We start from the raw sequence: 25,807 nt of genomic DNA, 5'->3' as shown, positions 1-25,807 counted from the left end.
CTGACTTTTCTAATAACCTTAAAGACGTTTTGAACGAAGTTACAAAAAAGCATCCCAACGCCCCCGTAGTTTTGTTCAGTGATTTAAATTTTCCAGGCATTAACTGGCTTAACCAAACTATGCCGTCACAGGCACAAGGCGAAGCCGGGGCTTTCCTGGACGTTTGTTTAAATTTTAACCTTTCACAAATGGTATTTGTAACAACACGCGTAACACAAGAGTGTGAAAATATTTTTGACCTAATACTAACCAGTCACCCAGATGACATGGTCTCGATTACTTATCTCCCCGAAATAAGTGACCATAAAGCCATCCATACCGAATTTGCATTTAAACCGTTAATTCGTCAAAACAACACCAAAACCATTCGGCTTACCACAAGGGCAATTATGAAGCAAAAAATTTGGCGCTTAAGGCATTCTTATCCAGTCTAGAAGCTACTTACTTTTCCTGGTCCGTCAAAGAAAACTGGACACTGTTTAAGGACAAGGTCAATGACGTGACTGACAAGTTCAATCCGAAATCCCTGTTCCGCGAAAACTGCCAAAAGCCATGGTTCTCTAAAACTCTCAAAAGATTAGAAAACAAGAAAAAACGCCTGTTTCGATTAGCGAAAAGACTAGAAGACTCGCAAAAGTGGCAGAAATACTACGCAGCTGAAAAAAAACATATATATGCGCAGTTCACGACGCAAAAATTTATTTCTTCAACGTTCACTTACTAAGCATGCTGACTAACAACCAAACAAAATTTTTGGCAGGTTTTGAACCCCCCGCATACTGCCCCAATTACTCTTACCAGTTAATCGGGTCACGTATTCACCGATGATAAATGCGCTAACATCTTCAACACCGCTTTCTTATCCGTGTTTACCAAAGAAAGTAACGTGTCATTTACAATACCACACAATATTATAGAATGTGCTATGCCACCGGTATTGTTCACTACTAATGGAATTATGTGCTTAATCGACAAATTAAAACTTTCCTCCTCTTCTGGTATTGACGAAATCAACTCCAAATTCCTTAAGAACACAAAATATATTTCTGCATCTTTTCTATGCTTGCTCCTCTCACAGTCACTTTTACCAGAACGCTTACCAGAAGACTGGAAGACCGGGAAGGTCGTTCTAATTTTCAAATCGGGTAACAAAAACTCGCCATTAAACTATCGTCCCATATCCTTAACCAGCGTACCCTGCAAAATCATGGAACACGTCATCTACACGCATATCATAGACTTTCTTGATTCAAACAGCTTTTTTCATCTAGCACAACATGAGTTCCGCAGAGGTTTCTCTTGTGAAACGCCACTGGCCTTATTTGTTCATGATTGGCATACTAACCTGGACTGTAACTTACAAAGCGATGCCGCATTCTTAGATTTTTTCAAAGCGTGCGACAAAGTACCCCATTCTCGACTGTTACTAAAACTTTCCCAGTTAAATCTTCACCCGAACATACTAAATTGGATCAGGGTATTCCTTACAAACCACTTTCAGTCTGTTAATATCAACAACCGTATCTCTAATCCTCTTTCAGTAACGTCCGGAGTACTCCAGGGTTCGGTTCTTGGTCCCCTTTTATTCCTTATATACATAGATGACTTGCCTTCAAAGCAAACCTGTAAAACCCGCCTGTTTGCTGATGACTGCGTTATATATGACACTGTTACTGACACTTCAAAACAGTCATCCTTACAAGCAAACCTAAACTGCCTCCAGGAATGGTGTGAGCGCTGGCTCATGGAACTTAACCCGAGTAAATGTAAAGTCGTTTCATTCCATCGCCGCCACATGCCGCTTGTGTATCCGTACGCAGTTAATGCCATCCCGCTAGAAAATGTTCCGCCATTCAAGTATTTGGGCGTCACTCTTTGTAGCGATCTTTCATGGAACATACACATCACTAATACCATTTCATCTACAAATAAAACACTGGGCTTCCTTAAACGCCATTTATGCCTCGCTCCACAACACGTAAAATTACAAGCTTACAAATCCATCGTTCGACCTAAACTAGAATACGCATCGCCAATTTGGGACGCTCGACAATCTTATCTTACACATGCCATCGAATCACTTCAAAACCGGGCTGCTAGATTTATTCACTGTTCATACTCTTCAAATGTCAGGGTATCTGGATTGAAAGCAGAATCTGGTTTACCAGATCTAGAACTTCGCCGTCGTATAGCCAGCCTGTCATTGCTCCACAAACGTTTTGCTAGTCCCTTGCATGCCCCACCTTATATCGTTCCTGCAACACGCATATCTCACCGCACGAGCCATTTGCTTCAAGTTGCTTGGCCACGCTCCCGGACTACTACTTTTTCTGCCTCGTTTTTCCCACGTACCGCACCAGACTGGAACGACCTTCGCAGTGAAATTGCAACCATTCTCTGCCCATCATCGTTCATAGAAAATAACAATATTCACTTTTTATGTTAAATCTTTGGCTTCTATGTTTTGTGTTTATAATTACCCACCTCTTATGTAATACCTCCTCGCGGGTCTTTAAGGAACTAAACTTAAATGAAATGAAGTTTTAAAAATGGAGTGTGAAAAGGGTGTTCATATAGGTGTTTTGGTGCGTGCACCCGTTTCACATCCTTTAGGGTGTTGAAGTTTTTAGAGTGTACTCCTCACGTAAGCGGGGCTTTGTCTCGTTTGTATCCATCGTATGCAACTATATGGTGGCGGCATATTCCTTCTCCCCTTTACGCCTTGTGATTTTTGTTATTCACAATGCGCCCCTGCTGCCTTCAACCTTTACTTTTTTTAGACCCGTTTATTATACTTCACTTTTTCCTTAACCATTAAAGCCACCGCCACTCACACTTCGGGTACTAAAAACTAATCAGCGAAGCGTTCATATAGCGGACAGAGTTTCGCTTCACAATTTCGATAAATCAAACCAAGATCAAGTTTCTTTTTCAACCTTGCGCTTTTTGAGAACTTTAAAACAGCATTTAAAAATCATGAGGATCTAATCACTTTTTAGGGCGTAGTGAATGCAAAAACCCTAATGACTCATTGCAGGACGAGTTGTTGTTGCAGAAGCATTTATTTGAGCTGATAAATTTAAAGGTTGGTGGCCTCTTCTCTGTTCAGAAAGCTGCGAGTGACCATTGAAGCACCTATTGCTCTAGCCCGGGAGATCAGAAGCGCCTGAATTTTGATGCTCGAACTAAGAGCTGATTAGCCCGCACTTTGACTGCTTCGGGTGGGATCATTTCATTATTATTTATACCCTTTTTATCTGGATCTTCTCGTTCTTTGGTAGCAGCGACTCGGCAAATGTCTATGTTGGCATGGCCAAGCAAACAGGACATGAGGTAGGTAATTACGACTACTGTAATACCATACAACAATTAGTAATGTGGGCGTGAGAACACGTTTTTTGTGAAGTCGAAGAGCGCAACGCATTCTCCGGGTCCTGCTTCAGATCTTCAGAGCCAAGGGTAAGGATGATGCAAATTTTTCAACAATCAGTCAATGTGCAAAACAAAAACAACGATTTTCTTGCAGATACAGAAAGAATAAATGAATTAACCCTGCGTGCTAGTTCCCATTGATACCCCACAAAAAAGTGGTGATGACATTATGCCCATCATAACTTGATCTCAACGGCACTTTAGTACTTGACACACTGAAATCACCTTTGCGACAAGACACTGCATAGCTGTGCCCAGGCAAATACAGAAAGCTCTCACCCAATCTCTGTTTTTGACACGGACTGGACAAACGTGAGCGCTCTTGAGCAATGCAGTTCAGTGTACTGTATTCGATTCAAAGGAACATGGCGCCTGAGTGGCCCACTGTTACAACTAATACAAGCACATTTAGAGGGTTTCGTTACATTTTAACAAAGTCTTAGTTTCTCCACAGTCATGACTCCTCTAGACACGCGACAAAACTGCTTAGTTTTATTGAGTGCTACTATTGTCTGCGTAAAAATACGCTATCTCGTCACCCTGCCGCGGTGGACTACTGGCTAAGGTCCTCGGCTGCTGACTCGTAGGGCGCAGGATTGAATACCGGCAGCGGCGGCTGCCTTTTCGATGGAGGCAAAAATGCTGTAGGCCCATGCGCTCAGATTTAGGTGCACGTCAATGAACTCCAGGTGGTTGAAATTTTTGGAGCCCTCCACTACGGCCTCTGTCATAATCAGTTGGTGGTTTTGGGACGTTAAACTCCAGATATCAATATACGGCATTTCGTCATTTTGTGGTAAACAATTTTACGCTTAAGTCATATTAAAACATCTTCATTCGTTAAAGTACGCTATAATATAGAATGCTTGAACGCATACAGAATACTACGGGTAGCAGGATACCTTTCCCTATGCAAAACAATTGACCCCGTATCTGCATGTTGATCTGCAAATATCACCTTAAGACGATAGTCTTGCGTGGAGAGAGTGAACAAAACAATTATTTGGTGTTTTGCGCAAGAAAATCGGTGAATGGTATTCTGTAGGCGCTGCGTTAGTGTGCCTCGAGCGTGCAGCGGAGGCGAACGAACACATCAAGTCACGTCACACGTGAGACATGTGCGCCATCTGGCAGTGTTCTTGGAAAACGAAACACGTGGCTCTGATACGGGTGTGCGCACCCGTCTCAGAGTTGATAAGGTGTAGAACACAAGGTGACGGGTAGGTGCCACCATTGTCTCGTCTTAGCAAAGCGTTGGAAACACATGACTTTTCGCGCAAGCGTTGCATGGTCAGCGCAGCGTGATCAGCGCTATGGTGCCTAAAATTACCTATGTATGCCTTTTCTAGTAAAAGACGCACATTCATAGTATATACGCGTTGTTATGGTGCCCCATGCATGCGCAATATTTGCTTTTTGGTTGACAATTGCACCAGTACTAGTGCTAAACCTTGAGCGAAATTGGTGGGCGTTGCGGATGGGGTCGGCCGTTCAGAGTATCGACCAGTTTATTCAGAGTACCCGGTACCGTTAGGTGTGGACAAACAGACAAGTGTACAGACACAAAGACAGACCAAATTGTTTACGTTTAAAGTCTCCAAGAAAGACTATCGTCTCTAACAGTAGGGGGAGTGTACTGCACTCTATTTGTCGTCAAGCTACCAGTTCTCCACCTTCGTAACATGTTTTGCGTACTTTTGCTGCTCTTGAAGCATCTGACATCAGCCTTATGGGGCGATCGTACTTAACTCGATAAAACTATAAAAATGTCTCTCCTGCACTGAAAAATTGCAAGAATAGAACGAAACTGCCCGGTAATGCCTGAAATTGAAATGCGCTGAATTTTCTACTTTATAGGAATTGAAAAGAATATATTTGGCGCAAGTTGCGGTTCCTGGACACAATTTGTTATAAAATTAAGGTGCCTCTTCGGTAACACTGGCCACGACCACGGCCATTGGCGCGCCCATTGGGCCCTATTCCACACCATGGGGCTCTTGCCTCTTCAAGTCAAATCCGCCGCTTTTTGCAGAGTAAATGATCGAGCTTGTTTGTTATTTTTGCACATGCGACAAGTATTTACTTCTCTGTTGAAATTGAAAGCTTTCTTGCTTGAATTTGTGACCATGACGACAATATCCACATAGGTGAGATTATGTTACCTTAGCATTATGTGAACAGCTTTGCATTAAGAAAATATAAATACCTACCTATGATGGGATATTTTTATACGTGAAGACGCGGCTCGCATTACTCAGGTACTGCTCACAACTGAAGAAATTCAGAATCTGTGACAGGCGAATGCACGTGCATATATTGATATTTTTCGCTCTGTTTTAAAGATGTACCACTACCACTTTGCTGCGAATGCGCAGTGTTTAACTTCACGGGACTAACTGAATGCTGTCCGTGTGTTAGTGCCACCGTGTCCAGGCAATAGGAGCTTCCCAGGCCATGCGGCCGCATTTAGACGGCAGTCAAATGCAAGAATTCAGATGTTTGTTATTACGACGTTCATAAAAAAGTGATAAAAACTATGAAAGTTTATGAAAAGTGACTGAAGTATCACAGGTTCATGGCAGGCTACATTCTTTCTGTGTTTTGCCACAATCAATGCAGAGGGATATTTCCTTTGTTTACGACTACGGTGACTAGTTTGCGAACGTGAATAAAAAAATGAGCAATGAGGCATCGCTGCATATCGTAGCACAGATAGACAGCAACCAACGTGACACTTACGGGTGGTTGTCGTGGAAGTTGTCGTGCTTGGTGTAATCTTCGAAGGGCTTCTAGTCGGGGTACTTGGTCTAGGCATAGGGCTGTGGCTGGTCGGAGTTGTAGTTAATGCTGCGTCGAAACATGTTCAGTATTAAACACCGGTGAATTGCCATATAAAGATGACTGCACTGTCATTAAATAGAATTTAAAGGTAATGACAACGTTCTTGTTTCTTCATCCGACAGACATGAAACAAAAATATTGTTTCGCGCAAAGTGTTTATGCCACACCTCTTTACAGGTCCTAACGATGAAATTTATTTACGAAGCGTTCGCAGATCATTCAGCAGCGAATACAGCAATGCTGAGGCTCGCCTACATTGTTGTATTTCACTCATATGTGAAATAAGTAAAATAAGCTAGTGCTTTTTCAGATGTTTTCGCAATCGTGGCGAGGGATGCTTGTCATATGAAAAAGCTCGTGTTCCACTGATTACCGAGGTCAAACTGGAAATCCACGAGAGGACTTTAAAAATGGCGTTGCATAGTTGCATACAGGTACATTGATTACAGAAGGAAAGTGAACGATTGCTGGGTATAATCATATAGAGAGATTTCAAAAGCAGTACTTATTCGCGAGAAGTAGGTTGTGTCTGAAATTTGTGATGAGCAATGGCAAAAGAACAACATATTAAAGTGTCGGTACCCTTCGCGTGAATGTAGCTAGGTTCTGGTGTCTTAGTACGTGAATATAGACCAGACTTTGTGCGTGATAAAGAAAAAACACCCCGAGGAAGTGTACAAGTATTTCGTAACGGCGCTCGATATGAACTCACGAGTCAATTTAGTGGCAGTCGTCTTCGTCGGTGTAGTCGCCGGAGGCCTAGAAGCTGGGGTCCTCGGCTTTGGCATAGGAACGGGAGGGGTCGTCGTAGCCGCGGTGATCTTTACTGAGGGTAGAGGAAATTCAGTTTTTAACATCAGTGAATTACATTATAAGGAAGACAGCTGTGTTGCTAAGCAGAATTTAGTGGTAACGGTCACGCTTCGTTACCACTGCTGACCAATACAAAATAGAAGTATCCCTTATGATTAAATTGTTTATTTTTTATATATCAATAAATTCAGGAAAGAAAGCAACTCTAAAAGTAATGTGCACATGCATGGGACGGTAAATCAAGAAGTCGCCTTGTCTTCGCTGGTAATCCATCTTTTCGATCTTGGATTTCTCGAATTCATTGATCTTGTGTTGCATAGGAAGTTCATCTTGAAACTCCAAATTATCCGGGAAACGGTCAAATTCTCGAGTGCATTACCGAACTCCTCATAGACGGGTCGCGGATCGTGGAATAAAATCATGTTCAATCTTCTATGTACCAGTCACCTACGGCGAACCACAAAATATCCTGTAGGTACCGGCCTTGTTCTCAGCTTTTGTTAACAATCTTCCTTCATCTGTTGATGTTGCATGCACGTTATTTACACACGACAGCATCACATTAAAAAAATCAACTGTAACTGTCATCTCATCGCCTTTCAGGCTACCTTAGAAGCAGGTTCAGCCTAATGCAGTGACTGGCAAGTACGCAGCAACAAAAATACCCCGCTCTTACCGAAGTTAGAAGAAAGCATTAGGTAATCCTAATTTGATTGCGCCAATAATATAGCTACAATTACAAAGGTCACCAAACATAAATATCAGCAGGGGTCATTTCGTCACGGCACTTACGATCGGACACTTATATTCAATAAATCGCCTGCTCTAAATATTATTTACAAAAAGCACGATTCGAGCAAGCACCACCAGACACGAAGTTATTGGCCTATAAACTTATCCACCAGATCCTGCTGTACGCAAAAACTGCCTGGTTCCCCTGGATAAAAAAGCTTACCAGTAAGCTTGAAGTTGTTCAACAAAAGGAATTAGGGTCATTTTCAACAAATTATATTTTTGATTTTCAACACACACACACACACACACACACACACACACATATATATATATATATATATATATATATATATATATATATATATATATATATATATATATATATATATATATATATATATATATATATATATATATATATATACATATTGACACGGGGTCGTGACGTGGACGAATGGAGCACACTGCGAGTTGAATAATCAATTGTTTATTTCGGCGAACTTGTGCCCAGTAAACGGAAAGTCGGACTACAGCAGCAGTCTTGGACTGATAGCGGTGAACAGACCGTCGGCCGTCGATCAACTAACGACAAGCGGCGAAGTGCGTCGGCAATTATACTTTTGCCATCGAATGTTCTAGCGTTATCACTGGTGGTGACGTAGGTTTGGGAATTATCTGTACAGTTCGCAGAGTGGGCGTGATCTCATCGAATTGATCTACTACAGTCCTGAAGCTTCTCGAAAACTGCAGGCGCAGTTTGCGCTGAGGGTGTAGTGTATTGGGGCGGTAACAAAACTTGAGAAATGGAACGTGGCATTGCCCCCCTCTGAAAAAGGAATCGTCCCGATGCTTTAACCAAAGGTGAAGGTACAACAATATTAGACGAAAATACAATAAATAAATTACAATACAGTATAATACAAAAACACCGTTTCAGGTTGTTAACGCGCATGAAACGGCTTGAAGCGCGCGACATGGACGACTTGAGGTCGCGATCGGCGTCGTTGGGAGTTCGTGATGCCGTCGGGGACAACCTTGTAATCAGGTGGGCCGATACGTCGAACCACCCTGTACGGTCCGAAGTAGCGTCGCAGAAGCTTCTTACTGAGTCCACGTCAGCGTATCGGCGTCCACAGCCAAACACGTTCACCGGACTGGTATTCCGCGAAGCGTCGTTTAAGATTGTGACGGCTGCTGTCAGTTGTCTTTTGATTCTTGATACAGAGATGAGCGAGTTGTCGGCTTCTTCGTCGCGTTGAAGGTACTCACTCACATCGAGGTTTTCTTCGTCAGTGACGTTAGGTAATATGGCATCGAGCGTCGTTACCGGGCTCCTTCTGTAGACCAATTTGTATGGAGATATATATCTGCGTCGTCTCCTGCACCGCCGTGTTGTATGCCAAGGTCACATACGGAAGAATGGCATCCCACGTCTTGTGTTCGACATCGACGTACATTGACAGCATGTCGGCGATCGTCTTGTTAAGCCGCTCGGTGAGGCCGTTGGTCTGTGGGTGGTACGCTGTCGTCCGGCGGTGGTTTGTTTGGCTGTATGCCAAGATCGCTTGAGTTAAGTTGGCAGTGAATGCCGCTCCTCTGTCGGTGATAAGGACCTCCGGGGCGCCGTGACGTAGGACGATATTTTCGACGAAGAACTTAGCTACCTCGGATGCACTGCCTTTTGGCAGGGCTTTTGTCTCGGCGTAGCGGGTGAGGTAGTCAGTAGCTACCACAATCCACTTGTTTCCGAAAGCCGACGTCGGGAACGGCCCCAGTATGTCCATACCAATCTGCTGGAACGGTCGTCGAGGCGGTTAAATTGGCTGCAGAAGTCGCGCTAGCCTTGTCTTGCGTCGCTGACAGTCCCGGCAGCGTATTTGTAATCGCTGGCACTGCATCGCACGAAAGAGGGAAAAGGAAGAGTGCGAAGAGGACGCCAGTGCCAGCCTGAGAATTGCTCGCGCGCTATTGGTTCGCCTCTGGAGGTGACGTGCTGGTGACGCGCGCGCTGTGGACGCAGCGACACCAACTAAACTTACACACCTGCACCTCATTTTCAGCCATGCTCCTCACTTTGTCATAGACCCTCTCCGGTTAAGCGTTGCAGCCCCCGCCATAATCCGTGGTAACGAGGAACGGGGTCTGGGTTACACGATAACGTAGCGAAGAAAAGACTTCAGTTGGGTGCTTGAGCTGCCTATTCCGACGCCAGCAGAAGCGTCGCAGAGGGCATTGTTAACTACCCCAAGATAGCCCGCTTCGTGGTCATTTGAAGCAAATACATGGGGCGAATTTTCGCTCAGCCGACGATCTCCCGAAGACACGCCGGCAGACACTGTCGTCGTCGCGGAGTCACGAAAACACAGAGAAATGTTTACGGCTGTTCCATCGTGCCGAAGCACCCTCGCCCATTCGGTGTTTTGGATGGATCGCTACCATGCGTCGAAGGCACGAGCGAGTGAATTTCGATAAGATGGCGATAGCACAGTGATGGTTTCAATGAGCGAAGGGGTTCCAACTGTCAACGTGAAGTGCCTCCGTGACACCTTCAGCACAGACAGTAGCAATGCAACTAATACGACGTGGATTGCAACTGATAAGACGTGGATTGTCCTATTAGTCGCTTTACTATAGATGGCAAGCCACTCGTGCGCATCCGTCCAAGCAGAGGTGGACGAGGAGGCACTACACGTCAGATTGGCCGGCCGAACTGGCGTCTATTTGGCACGTAAATGTGCGCAAGGCTTCCATGTCATTCGGATCTGCGTCGTTGACCGAAACACGCTTCACGTTTGATGTGTTGGCGTCTAATTCAGACGTGAGCATCTGGGCGTCTGTCATGACAGTCGGAATCACGTTTCTGCAAGGGCAGTTGGAACTAGTATGGTGTGTGACAGGAGTGCGATGCATGGGATTGAACGTTAGATGGTAATTTTGAACTTTAATTCGCACATGAACGGTGGCCGTGCCAGCAGTGGCGTGTATGATGTAGTGGTTGATTGAATAAAACAAAACAAAGAAGTCACTCTTCTATAGCTCTTGCGGGTAGCACGGTTCGGCTTAGCTCTTACAGGGAGAGAGAGATAGATGCAGAAAGGCAGAAGGGAAAAGTAGAGAAAGAGTGTGGCGGCAGGTTGTGGGTGCTTCCCTACGATGGAACAGCCAGATAAACTCCGCACATTCCATTGCGGGCGCGCGCGTGCGTCACCAGCACGTCACCCACAGGCGTGCACGTCCCCTACAGAGAGGAACCAATAGCGCGCGAGCATTCCTGACGCTGGCGCTGGCCTCCTCCTCACACTCATTCTTTTCCCTCTTTCGTGCGATGCGGAGCCAGCAATTCCAAATACGCGTCTCGGCATGTGCTCACATAACGAGTGACGCCAGTGATAAGACGTGACCAGTAGTACCTTTCTTGTATCCTCGCGAGCCTGCGGGAAACACCGAGGTGCCCTGCCGTCGGACCGTCGTGCAGGGTCTGCAGGAGTTCTTGCTGCAGAGCTTAAGGCACCAGAACGAGGTACTTGGCTCAAGTGGTGAAAAGTTTTCTTTTTTGGAGAAGACCGTTTCGCTGGAAGAACGACGAAAGTGCGCGCTTGAATACCTTTGGGACTTCGGTGGTCCTGCCTTCGAGGTATTCTATTAGGGCCTTAGGTTCCGGGTCGGCCCGCTCTCGTTCAGAGAAGTCATTGGCAGTTATCGTTTCCAAGAAGTAGTCCTCACCTGGGTCGTCGGGAGGTGGTTGGTCGACAGGCGCACGAGAGAGACAGTCGGCGTCGGAGTATTTCTTGTCGGACTTGTAAAGGACGGTAATGTCATATCCTTGAATCTCAGGCTCCATCGTGCGAGGTGACCCGAAGGGTCCTTCAAGGTGGCTAGCCAACACAAGGCGTGGTGGTCGCTCACAACTTTGAAGGACCTGCCGTAGAGGTAGGGGCGAAGTCTTGACGTAGCCAGATGATGGTGAGGCACTCCGTTTCTATTGTGGAATAATTGGCTTCTGCTTTGGATAGCGATTGGCTGGCGTAACTAATAACCCGTTCAAGTCCTTCAGCCTTCTGCAGAAGAACGGCGCCAGGACCTACGCTGCTTGCGTCAGTGTGCATTACGGTCTCGTCGAATTCGTTGGAATTGGCAAGTAACGGAGGCGTCTGGAGGCGAAGTTAAAGCTCCTCGAAGGCGTGTTCCTGCGGCGTTTTCCACTTGAAGTCCAAGTGGACCTTGGTAAAGTTAGTGAGTGGATCGGCAATGTGGGCGAAGTTTTTCAGGAACCGCCTATAAAAGGCGCACAGGCCCAGAAATTGGCGCACCGCCTTCTTGTCAGCGGGCGGCGGGAGGTCGTCGATGGCGGCTGTTTTCCGTGGATTGAGATGAACTCCATACTTGCCAATAATTTGCCCCAGAAACAAAACCTCCTTGTACGCAAATCTGCACTTTTCTGGCTTCAGTGTGAGTCCGGAAGTCTTGATGGCTTGAAGTACAGCCTCAAGGCGCCGAAGATGCTCGTCGAAACTCGAGGAAAACACGACGACGTTGTCCAAATACGCAAGGCAAGTCTGCCACTTCAATCCTGCCAATACTGTATCTACCGCGTTTAAAAGTTGCAGGCGCTGAGCAAAGACCAAAGGGCATAACCTTAAACTCGAAGAGACCGTCCGGTGTTATAAACGCCTTCTTTTCTCGGTCTCTTTCATCGACTACGATTTGCCTATAGCCAGTCTTAAGGTCCGTTGACGAAAAGTACTTGGCGTTGTGGAGCCGATCAAGTCCATCGTCTATTCGTGGGAGAGGATACACGTCCTTTCTTGTGATTTTGTTCAGGTAGCGATAATCAACGCAGAAACGTAGGGTTCCATCCTTTTTCTTCACTAACACCACGGGGACGCCCATGGACTCTTGGATGGCTAGATGATGTCATGCCGCAGTGTTTCATCAACTTGTCTCTTCATGGCCTAACGTTCCCGCGTCAAAACCCTGCACGGACTCTGACAGAGTGGTCTGGCATTTTCTTTGGTTATGATGCGATGTTGCGTTATTGGGGTCTGCCGAATTTTGGATGACGGCGAAAAGCAATCGTCGCATTGCAGGAGCAGGGTCTTAAGCTATTCTTGCTTATGGTTTAGAAGTCTGACATCGACGTGGAAAACTGTGGGAGGAGCTTGATTCCTCTGAGCAGGTTCCGCAGTATTGGCGAGGGCGAAAACACTGGTGGCTTCCACAATTTCTTCGATGTATGCAACTGTTGTTTCTTTGTTCACAAGTTTGTACTTATTGCTGAAATTCTTGAGCATAACTGTTGCTTTGCCTCCCCGCATCTCTGCGATTCCTCTTGCGACGCAAATATTTTGGGTGACCAACAGATGCTGACTGCCTTCAACGACGCTTTCCAAGTCAGGTGATTTAGGAGCGTCGACTGAAATAATGACGCTGGAGTGAGGCGGGATGGTGACTTGTTCTTCTAGCACATTCAAGGCATGGTTTCCTAACGGCGTGCGCAGAGGTAGTGCTTCTTCTGTGGATAACGTTGTCGGCTTTGTTTTTAGGTTGATGACAGAACCATGGAGGCATAAGAAGTTCATGCCAAGAATGACATTTTTCAAGCAACGCTGTAGGACTACGAAGTCTGTAGGATAAATACGGCCGTCAATGGTTACTCTCGCTGTGCAGATTCCTGCAGGCGTTAGGAGATGATCTCCGGCTGTGCGGATTTCAGGGTCCTCCCAAGCTGTCCTAACTTTCTTCAACTTCGCGGCGAACGACCCACTGATGACGGAATAGTCGGCTCCCGTAACGACGAGAGCAGTCACACTGGGGCCGTCGATAAGAACGTCGAGGTCGCTAGTTCGCCGTCTAGCGTTACAATTAGGGCCTGCTGTCGGGTCACGGCTGCGTCGGCTTGTTCCACTGCTTCCGTGTTGCGTCATCAGATCACCTTCGGTAAGTGAGTTTGCACCGTCAGGGCTTTGCCTGGTTGGCGTTGTGTTCGGAAAGCTCTGTCATCGCGGCGACGTTGGAGGAGGATCTTCGGTAGTTCATCGCACAGCAACCGCACCTCCATCAATTTCTGCCCTTAGTCTCCCGGATATGGGTAGGAGACCGGCCCCGCGTTGGGCCACAGTACAGCCGGTACTGCCAGACATGCGGCGGCTGGGCGACGGTGAACGGGAACGACTTCGTGGAGTCCATTGAGTTCCTGTCAGGTTGTAGGTGAAGTCACGTGGCCGTTTTTCTTGCTCGGGAAGTGGTGCATTGACGGCGAAGCCACGCAGTCTCACCTGTGGGTACTGGCAACGGCGGTATGTGTGCCTGGCTTCGCCGCAGTAGTAGCAGAGCGGGCGGTTGTCAGGTGTGCGCCAAATGTCCGTTTTCTTCGACGCACTGCGCTGGTCCACGGGCGAACGGTAGGACGTCAGTGGGAGTGGTGGCGGCGGTGGCGTCTCGCGACGGAAGTGCGGTGGGGCGGCGTTTTGGCGTGAACGTGGAGGAAGGGCGTGGCGGCGGGCTGCAGCAGCATAGCTCATGGCTTGCAGCTGCGGCTCTTGAGGCTAAGGAACGCCCAGCGATATCTGGATCTCCTGGAGTACGACGTCCGTGATGGATTCCACGTGAGGCTGCGCTGAAGGAAGTAATTTTCGCAGCTTTTCTTGCACGATCGCTCAGATTGTCTCCGGGACGTCAGTGGTTCCTAGCGCTTGAATGCCGGCGTAGCTTGTAGACAAGACGCTACGGTTTTATTGCCGCGTACGCATCTCGAGCGTCTTCTCTATGGTAGATGCTTCTGAAATAAATTCTGTGACCGTTTTTGGCGGGTTTCTAATCAGCCCAACGAAGAGTTCCTGCTTTACTCCTCGCATGAGCAGACAGACTTTCTTCTCCGCAGACATGTTGGAATCAGCGTGGCAGAAGAGTTTAATCATATCTTTCGTGAATTGCGCCACGTTTTCATTCGGCATCTGCATGCGGGTTTCGAGGAGAGCTGCGGTCTCCTCCTTGCGCACCACACTTGCGAAAGTGATGAGGAACCTGGCGCGAAAGACGTCCCACGTTGTAAGGCTTCGCTCTTGATTTTTGAACCAGGTCCGAGCAGCATCTTCTAAGGTGAAATACACATGCCGGAGCTTGTCATCGTCTGTCCAGTCATTGAAGGCGGCGACGCGGTCGAACCTTTTGATCCAGCTTTCCGGGTGTTCCAGTGGCGAACCGCGTGACGTTGGCGGCTCTTTGGGTTGCCGGAGCAGGAGTGGTGCAGGTGGTACAGGCGCTGACATAATCACCGTGGTCGACATCAACGTCTTGGTTTTGTAAGCCTTGTACAGTAAAAGCCCGTACTCCGGTGACAGACCTTGTTGCCTGCGGCTAACTCTTTGCTTGTTGCTGGCGTCGGTGTCTTCACGGCGTGGGTGGGGTTCACGGCTTGAAGAAGGCGTGCGGTAAATGGAAGAAACAGCATCTCCACAAGTTGTCATGGGGTCGTGACGTGAACGGATGCAGCACACTATGAGTCGAATAATAAATTGTTTATTTGGGCAAACCTGTGCCCAGTAAACTGAAAGTCGGACTACAGTAGCAGTCTTGGTTTAAGAGAATTTTATTTCCTTATATATCATACGCAGCCTATGTGCACACATAAAAATGGACAATGGTGAACAATGCGTGTGTACATGCAAGCTGTTATATACAGCGAAAGAACTTATAGTGTATGCAGTGACGTACAATGCAAAAATTGTTCAACAAAGACAGGACATTCTTGCCATCGAGATGATTAACCTAAATAAACAGTAAGGCTATATGAACAAACAAGCAGAGGTCATTCACAGTGATGGGTGATGTTTTGCATTCACCTGTGAGGACAATTTGCTCTCGCGCTCAAGAACAATACTGCACAAAAGGACATGTTTTTAAGGAAGAAAAGAAAAATACACACTGTGATGTCACAGTGGTACAAGCTCTAGCCCACCTCCTCAATAGGGGAGGAAAGGCATGAACACTCTGTTGTTTTTTACGATAATAAATCGCGTAGACCAACGAAAGAGGAAAGCCTACTCTCTCAGCATGACTAGTTCTGTGTTAAGATGCATAAGCATTATGTTTCTTAGCCGATGTAGTAGGGGAAACATGGCTCTCTGGGGGCGCACCCTCAAACGGGCCAGTCCCTTTCGTTTCCATAAGACGAATCCTCCGATAGCCGTAAAGAGTACAACAAAGTTAACCGTGTGGCTAGACTTCCACTGCACACTTGTTTGGATCATTTTGGGGACCATGCGCCAGAAGGTGCGTGCTACTATTTATTCATGGAAGACATGGTTCAGTGTTTCGGCGCGACCGCATTGCGGGCATGTGGCGAAGGGCGCCACGCCCCACGCCGCAAGGCGGTCGTCCGTTGGTAAAGCCTCCCAGTTCCTAAGCCAGTTTAGGTCACGGACCAGGAAGGGGAGAAACGTGTTTTTAAATGTCCAACGTCTTTTCGCCCGGCATTTCCGGCGTTGTTCTTCAGATAGGCTTTTAAATGCTATTAATTCACTCATGTCGATGGGGGACATTTCCATAAGTTCTTGAACTGGTAAATAGTTTTGCCATTGCTGCAAAGATTTTATAACATGTGTGTTATACACCGGTGGCTGTTCGGCAGCTGGTCCCATTTCGTTTACTAAACCGAAAAATCTTCTAGAGGTTCCTAGCAGATACATTAGGAGTTGCCTGCCTCGATATGATGAGTTCTCTAAGAATGACCAGGTGTTTTTGAGAGCATCAAGGTTTTTGAGAGCATCAAGGTTTTGAGAGCATCAAGGTGTTTTGGGAGCATCATTTGAGAACATCAAGGTTGGGTACACTGAGCCCTCCCCATTTTACTGGTAGGCGTACCAAGGCTCTAGCAACAGCTTCGGCGTGGCCATCCCGAAAAAAGGAGCCGCACGCAGCAGCCACTCCCAGCAGAAACCGACGAGGTGGTCGAGAAATTCTGGCTACATAAAACAGTCGCGCTGTTATGCTGGATTCAATTAGATAAGCTCTTTCAGTAAAAGGTAGTTGGAACGTTCTGGCAACTTCAATGCGTCTCTCCACTTTGTGTTGGATTTCTCTCCATGTGGTGCGGGCTATCTCGCCAGTCGAGAGTCGAGAGGAAAGTTACACCTAAAACTTTAACGCCTTGGACGATTTTGACGCCATTAGGGAACTCTACAATGTGCATTCCAAAGCACAATGCCTTGCTTTTTCTGGGATTAAGACATGCTCCCGACAGGTAACTATACGTGTGGAATATTCGCAGAAAGGCTCTGTAGCTAACTATGTTCCGAATAAACAGCGAGATGTCATCGGTGTGCGCCGCTACTTTCACTTCACCCAAGTCTGGGAGAGGAAAACCGCGTATCGAAGTGCAGTTCTGGATTTTTTTTCAATAAAGGATTTATGCATAATACTGAGAGGATTGCGGAGAAGGGACAGCCTTGTCGAATGCCCCTATTTACTGCAATAGGCTCAGGTGTATAGCCATTCAATAGTAATGACGTTTCTAAGTCTGTGTAAAGTAAGCGAAGGATGTCGGTTAAATGTGCTGGGAAGCCATAACACTCAAACACAGCGAAGAGATAGTTCCATTCTTTACGATCAAAAGCTTTTTTCCTGTTCCGAGGAAACAAAAATGCCAGATATTTGTGTTCTTGTAGCGTACGGGAAAATATCGCGAGTCAGCGCAAGTGAGGAATAGATAGTACGACCTGGGACACAGAATGTTTGTATGTCGCTTACTATTTCCGGTAAAATGGTAGTTATGCGGTTTACAAGGATGGCTGTCAATATCTTATAATCCGAGTTAAGTAGGGGAATGGGCCTCCACGCCCTTGGATCGGACGGGTCCCCCTAGCTTTTAAGTAAGTGTATAACTCTGCTCTCTAGAAACGTATTCGGCCCGATTCCGTCAGCAAGAAGCCCATTTAGCATTGTCAAAAGGTGGACTTCCATTGTTTCAAGGAAGGTTTTGTAGAAACTCAAACGTATCCCGTCAGGGCCAGCGGCGGTGGTTGCGTTCATGGGCTGAAGCACAAAGCATAATTCATCCAGCGTCACTAGGCTGCCCAGATCATCACGGAGCTCCTCCAGTACGCGGGAAATTGCCACGCAAAACTCGTTAATTATGGTGGTGTAGTTCACGTCGCTGGCGTTCTCCGCCCTGAAAAAATTCGAAAAATGTGTTTCAAAGACCCTCATTATGTCTTCTTCTCGTGTAGACTGTTCGTCCTTCGGCGACTGAACGAAAGGAACATGCATTTGTTCAACCAAGGAGCCGTTGCGAACACTTCGAAGAACCGCTGGATCTGAAAACGGTCGTCCGTTGATAAAAGACTGCGAAGCCGTGCGCGAACTAAGACGTAGCAAAAGTTTGTACCACGCCTTTAACAGATTGAGATAGTCGTGCATTGCGAACGTCAGCGTCTCGCCTCTGCGTACAATGCGCGCTTTTCGTAGCGTGTCGTTTATCTCTGTCGTCAGGCGCGCTTTCCTTTCGCGCCCCGCTTAGATAAGCTCAGCGCGCCAACTGTGTTTCATTGCGTCCAAGTTACGGGATCCAGGCGGCCTTTTACATGATTGCTCTAGTGCATTGCGCAGTAATGCTACGCTTTCCGGGTCGTGCACGAGTGCGGTGTCCATTGTCCAATGGTTTCTAAAGGTAGTGAACTGTTTGAAGAAAAGTTCTACAGACACTGGAAAATGGTCTGTAATGCATGGAGCGTCCGGTGGAAAATGTAGGACTTCGCAGCTTCGGACATGTGTGGCTAACTCTTCAGGAAAAAAGTAGCGATCTAGCCTGGTCATGTTGAAACCCCGTTGCCATGTTGCAACGAAGACATTTCCGTGAGTGTCGACCCACGAATCCCTAAGCTTGAAGTTGCGGATGAGTTGTCGCAATGCGCTAACTCCGCTATATTGTCTGCTTTCTCTGCGTCCGCGCGCATCTCTGTCGGTGTCCTCAACACAGTTAAAATCCCCTACTAAGAAAGTGGGGTAGCTGTCAAAGATAAATGAGTCGAGTGAATTGAAAAATCGGCCGTGCCCCCACGTTGAGCTTGGGCATATATTACGAGCACCCTTACTCGTCTGCCCTGAAGGTCAAAGTCTACTGCTATTGTGCGACCGTCAATACCATAGACACAGTGTGCTCCTCGACGTAACGCTGGTGTCAAAAAATAACTCCAACTCCGCACATGTTTGAATCGGTCAGCGAAAAAAAGGCTTCAACTGCAAAATGCGAACAAAAGGATTGCACATCATAAGGGGTTCTAAAGTTGCATTCCTGTAAGAAGAGGATATCGACATGACGTGACCTTGCGAAGTGCATGACTTTTCTCTGCTTATCTTGGCGTCTGAAACCCCTGACGTTTAAGGAGAGAGAAATGCACCGAAGCTATTTTGAAAAAAAGGAAGAGTGCGCGCAAACTTCTGAGGAACCCCTTGCAGAGGGTGCGGCGAGTGCTCAACGAGTAAACATGACTAAAGAGAGAAATGCTCTGACGTCGACAGAACATTAGCAAATTTTTGGGGCTTACTACTGTCCGTAGAGCCCTCAGAGTCTGTGGTTGGTAGGTGGGCACGTTTGGTGGATGGACGGTCTATTTCGATGACGCTGGCACCGACACTGGCACCGGCGGCCGCACCTGTAATCTGGTAAATGGGGTTACACAGGCTCAGTTTGCGGGTCTGAGCCGAGTACATGGTGGCGCGGGGGCTCGTCGTTGTCAGTGGCATAATCACCGTCGTGGTCTTGTCTGGGCCGATGACTGGAGCGTCTGCACGTCCCGTTGTTCGAGTGCCACGTCCCATCGAATCTCTCGGCGCCTCGGTGCTGCTGGTGGTGCCAACTGTGTCGGAGCTGTAGCCTTCGTGGTCCCTGCTAAGTACAGGCACTCAAGCTTCAACTTTGGATGAACTGTGGCCTTCATAGGCGGCCGGCGGCAAGTCGCTGGTCTCGGACGGGTCGTGAAGAGTTGACGAGGCTTTCTCAGGCAGGGGAGGCAGGTCTCCTGCATCTTGTGGTTCAGTATGGGCGTCAGTATCGCTTGTGTCGGTGTCGCTCGCAGGCTCGAGCGCCGGATAATCATCTTGTAGTGCGGCGTGAGGTCGGTGCACACTTGTTCTTCAGTTGCCGCTGCTGCAGCCGCTGCGAAGGACTTCGGACGTACGCAGTCAGCTGTTGCATTGCTGCCCGAGCACTTGCGGCACGGTTCAGCTCATCCCTCTGTGGCATGTTCAAACACGTTGCAGCGCGTGGAACGGGGCGTGGCACAATATTTGGCAATGTGGCCAGCATTTCGGCATTTACAGCACACTTTCTCGACACCCCGGTAGTCACACACATTGTACCCTTGAACTGTCAGAAAGTTCGGTATTTGGCTTTTCATTTCTACTCGCGCCAAGCGGACACCTGTGCCAACCCCAGGGCGGCCCTAAAACACTGGCTCGTGGATATGTTGCACGTTGCCGTAGGTGGAGAGAGCAGTCGCTAGGGCTGCGTCGCCTACCCACAGCGGTACCCGGAAGACTGTGACGTGGACTATTTCAGGACCTACGCTGACTAGTAGAACTGATTCGCCGTTCAAGAGAATGGCGCCCCGGCTCTCCAGCTTGGTGGCTGCATGAACATTTGGGGCTGCGGCGCCGAACTTTGCTCCTCCCATGTGCTGGAGGAACCTGATACCGGCTGGGCCGGTCACGGCTTCGAGGGCATCTATGATGTCATCAACGGTGCATCCTCTGGAGCGCTGAAATTGAAGCAATGAGCTTTCGGCAGTGGCGCTGCAAAAGCCATCACGCTTCAGTCTTAGCCCTGGCTCCCACGGCTTGCGCTAAGGTGCCTGGGCGTTGAGTCACGATGAAGGCCTGGACAGAGCCTTGGGGATGTCCAGGGGTCCGTGCGATGCTCGATGAGATGGGGTCGACGACTGGCAGAGTGCCTGGTCGCGGGAATCCCGGCACCAGGTATGCGGGGAACGGGGCGTCGGCCGTCGCTCAACTAATGACAAGTGGCGAAGTGCGTCGGCATTTATGCTCTTGCCATCGAACGTTATAGCGTTATCGCTGGTGGTGACGTAGGTTTCAGAATAATCTGTACAGTTCACAGAGTGGGTGTGATCTTATCGAAATAATCTACTACAGTCCTGAAGCTTCTCGAAAACTGCCGGCGCGGTTCGCCCTGAGAATATAGTGTATTGGGGCGATAACAAAACTTGAGAAAAGGAACGTGGCAACGTATATATATATATATATATATATATATGTATATATATATATATATATATATATATATATATATATATATATATATATATATATACATATATATAATAAGGGAGAGAAGTGTATACCTAAGGGCTCGTATTTCCGTGTTTTAACACAATATTAATGAGATATAACAGACAGTAATGCCAAGGAATGTACACAGGAAGTTATTACAAACAATGGAATGTAAATAAGAAGAAAGAAGAAAGAAAAGTGCATGAAAAAATTACCAGCTGTGAGCAGGAATCGAACCTACGACCTTCGAATAACGCATTCGATGCTCTAACCACTGAGCTACCACAGCGGCCTTCCCTCCATCCACTTGTGTGGGTTTAAATGTGAATTTTGAAGAAGGAGTGACAGTCAGCGTCATCTATAAGCCAAACGACGAGTGGGAAAACACTCTTATGCGCATGTTTGGCGTCACTTAGCACGTGAACTTATTATGAGCGGGCAGCTGATTAATTGTCCCTCTTATACAACCTAAACACACTAAGTCTGCCATTACGAGACCCTCGTTCAATGAAATAAGGAAAAGAAGCTTATACCTAAGGGCTCATTTTTCCGTGTTTTAACACAATATTAAAGAGATCTAACAGACAGTAATGCCAAGGAATGTACAGGGGACGTTATTAGAACCAAGGGAATGTAAATAAGAAAGAAAAGTGGGTGAAAAAATAACCAGCCGTGAGCAGGAATCGACCCTATGACCTTCGAATAACGCGTTCGATGCTCTAACCGCTGAGCTACCACAGCGGCCTTCCCTCCATCCACTTTTTTGGGTTTATATGTGAATTTAGAAGTAGTAGTGACAGTCAGCGCCGTCTTTTCAATTAATCAGCTGCCCGCTCATAATAAGTTCACGTGCTACGTGACGCCAAACATGCGCATAAGAGTGTTTTCACACTCGTCGTTTGGCTTATAGAACGCGCTGACTGTCACTCCTCAATGTTATATCTCATTGATATTGTGTTAAAAAACGGAAATACGAGCCCTTAGGTATACACTTCTCTCCCTTATTTCAATGAACGAGGGTCTCGTACTGGCAGACTTGGTGTGTTTAGGATGTATAAGAGCCCGCTCATAATAAGTTCACGTGCTACGTGACGCCAAACATGCGCATAAAAGTGTTTTCACACTCGTCGTTTGGCTTATAGATGGCGCTGACTGTCACTCCTACTTCTAAATTCACATATAAACCCAAAAAAAGTGGATGAAGGGAAGGCCGCTGTGGTAGCTCAGTGGTTAGAGCATTGAACGCGTTATTCGAAGGTCGTAGGTTCGATTCCTGCTCACGGCTGGTTATTTTTTCATCCACTTATCTTTCTTATTTACATTCCATTGGTTCTAATAACGTCCGCTGTACATTCCTTGGCATTACTGTCTGTTAGATCTCATTAATATTGTGTTAAAACACGGAAAAACGAGCCCTTAGGTATACACTTCTTTCCCTTATATATATATATATATATATATATATATATATATATATATATATATATATATATATATATATATATATATATATATAATGCGAGCGCTATGTACTCCACCTTCATCTGTATATCAAAAACCATTGTGGTGACCATCATCGTAGGTCATGCGAGCTGGGTCTCTGTGGCTCGCGCATCTGGATTAAAATGATAACCAGGTTACTGCCGTACCGAACGTGCTCTCATAAGTTCTGAGCGTGATTTGGTTCCCATGTCCTCCTGCTCTACACGTCACCCCTGGAGCTCCGGCCTGGTCGACGGTTGTGCCATCAAGCAAGAGTGATGGTGGAACCCAACGCGTCTACAGCTGCAACCGCTCCTTCGTAGCCACTTAGGCTTCACTACACCGTGAGTACCTCTCACCGAGACCCGCCGGTACTTGGCGGCTTTCGCAGCGAAAACGTCGAAGAAATGCTGGGCAGTTATGATCGAACCAGCGTTTGTAATTATTGGGACGAGGAGCACAAACTGTGCTACGTTTCTTATTACCTCAATGGCGTTGCTAAAACCTGGTATTACAACCACGAGAGCGACTTCTCCAATTGGGTGGCTTTCACGGGGCATCTCCGACAGGTATTTAGCACGTCAGCTGAATGTTCTGCGGTAGCGAAACAGAAGCTTGCAGCCCGCAACCAGGGGACCACGAATTATAGACGTTCTACATTGAATATGTTCTCGCTCTCTGTCGCCGAGCACAAAATGACATGACGGAGGCCGATCGCATCCGACACCTACTGAAAGGTATCCACTCTGTGGCCTTCAATGCTCTCGTGATCCAGAATCCAACTGCCATCCGGGACGTCGTCACCACATGCCAACGCCTAGACGCGCTTCATTCCATGCACCTTCCACACGCCTCCTGCGACGCTCGCTTTAGCGGAGAGCATGAATTGTGAGCCCCTAACCGCACAATTTTCGCAGAGGAACTACATGGCCTTGTTCCTGGTTACCCAGCTATTGCTTCTGTCCGCACACCTCCTCCTAACCTGCGTGCGTGAGATAATCAAGGATGAACTAGCATCAATGGCAAACACTGCACATGTTCCGTCTCCTGTGCGCTTTCCAGCGCCTTCGTACGCAGAAGTTGTATCACGGGCCCCTGCAACAGTTTCAACCGTGCCTGCGGGCGTCGGATGCGACCATTTGGCAGCGATGACATTCCAAGTGCCAAGGCCACCCCATTATTCTACATGGCGTCCTCCGCACCCCATCTGCTTCTACAGTGGCATAAGGGGTAATATATAATGTTTCTTCCACCGCCATCAGCAGGATGAACGACATGGTTATCCAGCTTACGAAAGAGACTTTGCCCGGAGACCCGATGAATAAGATTCCGCACCGTATCAGTCCATCTCCCGTCGGTCACCCTTCCCTCCACGGTTACAAGCTGGGCCTCATCCTTCTTGTTTATCTCGCCGCCGTTTTCCGTCACCGTTTGGGCGTACGTCATCACCCCTGCGTCCGCGGTGATCTCTCTAGACTCGAAAAAATAGAAGGTGCAGTTTTTGGAGGGGAAACTGCTTTTAATGAAACGTTACAACTTTTTGGTCTCATCCAGCTAAATTACTGCCTGCTTGTGTGGAAGGTATTTTTGTTGACGCCCTTATAGACACTTGAGCCGCCATTTCGGTAATTGATCGTAAATTGTGTTTTTGCTTGCGTAAAGTGCAAACTCCTTATTCCGGTCCCATGTTATGCGGTGCTAATGACAGTCCGATTTGCCCAACCAGATTGTGTACTGCTCGTGTACTCATCTATGGAATCCGTCATCACATACAATTGGATGTGCTATGTTTGTGCGCTCATCAGATAATCTTAGGCTGGGACTTCTTGTCAGCTGTGCCTGCTGCAATTTCGTGTGATCGGCCCCTCGTTCGTATTACGGACACTGAGCTTTCTTCTGCTGCTGACCTTTTGTCGCCCAACTTTGTGACAGCTGCGGATTTTCTCCTGCCGCCCGGACACAAACGTGTCCTTACGATCAAGTCACGAGACATTCTAGATGGTGACACTGTGATTGTTCCTTGCCAGCGCTACTTTTTTCGAGGGATCACTATCGCACCTTGTTTAGTGCGGTTAACCTGTGGTTATGCAAGCATCACCGCTTGTAACACGACGCCAGAACAACTACTTCTGCCAGAGGCGACCACTGTTGCCAGCATTACCAAAGAAGCACCGGTTTGTGTCGTCACTGCTTCATCTGCTTCGTCATTCTCAAAGTGTATGCCAGCGGAAGATTAATCATCTGCTCTCAATGCCACTTTGTGTGAACATCTCAACCCAACGCAAACTGATGCCTTGCTAGCGTTATTAATGAAGCATAAAACTTGCTTTGATGTTTGTTCCGAAGGTCTCAGTCAAACAACAGTGGCCCCTCATCGTATCGACATTGACGGATCCCATGTCATTCGTCGCCGCCCTTACCGTGTGTCAGCTTCTGAACGCAAGCTTATAAAAGAACAAGTCAACGACATGCTCGTGTGCAACGTCATCAGGTCTTCGACACGCGCATGGTCTTCTATTGTCGTACTAGTAAAAAAAAAGAATGGCTCGGTACGGTTCTGCACTGATTACAGATCACTCAACAAAATTACTCGTAAGGACGTCTATCCAATGCCTCGCATTGACGACGATCTTGATACTTTACAAGGTGCCGAGTACTTTTCAAGTCTCGACTTGCGCTCTGGTTATTGGCAGATTCTAATGCACGAGTGTGATAAAGAGAAGACTGCGTTTGCATCCCAGGTGGGCTCTTTGAGTTCAATGTGATGCCCTTTGGCCTATGCTAAAACCCAGCCCCATTCGAACGAGTGACCGACACGGTACTGCGGGGATTAAAATGGAAGACCTGCCTTTGCTACCAGGACGATATTGTCATCTTTGCGTCCAGCTTTTCACAGCACCTGGAACGGCTAGACGAATTCCTCACGGGTTTAGCTGAGGCCGGTCTCCAGCTCAACACTTAGAATTGTCGGTTTGCCAGTCACAGCCTCAGAGTATTAGGTCACGTCGTCAGTAAACATGGCGTTGAGCCCGATCCCTACAAGGGTGCTGCGGTACTGCACTTTCCTACACTAACCCCACCCAAAGAACTCCGCAGCTTCCTTGGCTTGGCGTCGTATTTCCGCCGTTTTGTACCTGACTTCGCTACTATTACGACTCCTCTGCACAAACTTCTGACCCCGAGCACACCCTTTGTCTGGTCGGATGACTGCGAAGCC

General features: G+C 47.3%; 1 protein-coding gene across 1 annotated transcript in view; it reads right to left on the bottom strand.

Moving 5' to 3' along the window:
• LOC119169464 (uncharacterized) overlaps positions 1 to 25,807 on the bottom strand; it is a 96,538-nt gene that overhangs the window by 50,923 nt on the left and 19,808 nt on the right. Inside the window, exons 4-5 of the mRNA XM_037420526.2 lie at positions 6,986 to 7,099; positions 6,172 to 6,279 (exon numbers count right to left, since the gene is read on the bottom strand). Coding sequence (XP_037276423.2) covers positions 6,172 to 6,279; positions 6,986 to 7,099 — 222 coding nt within the window. The remainder of the gene's footprint in view (positions 1 to 6,171; positions 6,280 to 6,985; positions 7,100 to 25,807) is intronic.

Source organism: Rhipicephalus microplus, chromosome 2, assembly GCF_043290135.1.
Source record: "Rhipicephalus microplus isolate Deutch F79 chromosome 2, USDA_Rmic, whole genome shotgun sequence".
In the NCBI taxonomy this organism is placed as follows: Eukaryota; Metazoa; Arthropoda; class Arachnida; order Ixodida; family Ixodidae; genus Rhipicephalus; species Rhipicephalus microplus.
The sequence above is the reverse complement of the archived record's forward strand: the minus strand, read 5'-3'. Positions and strand labels throughout refer to the sequence as shown.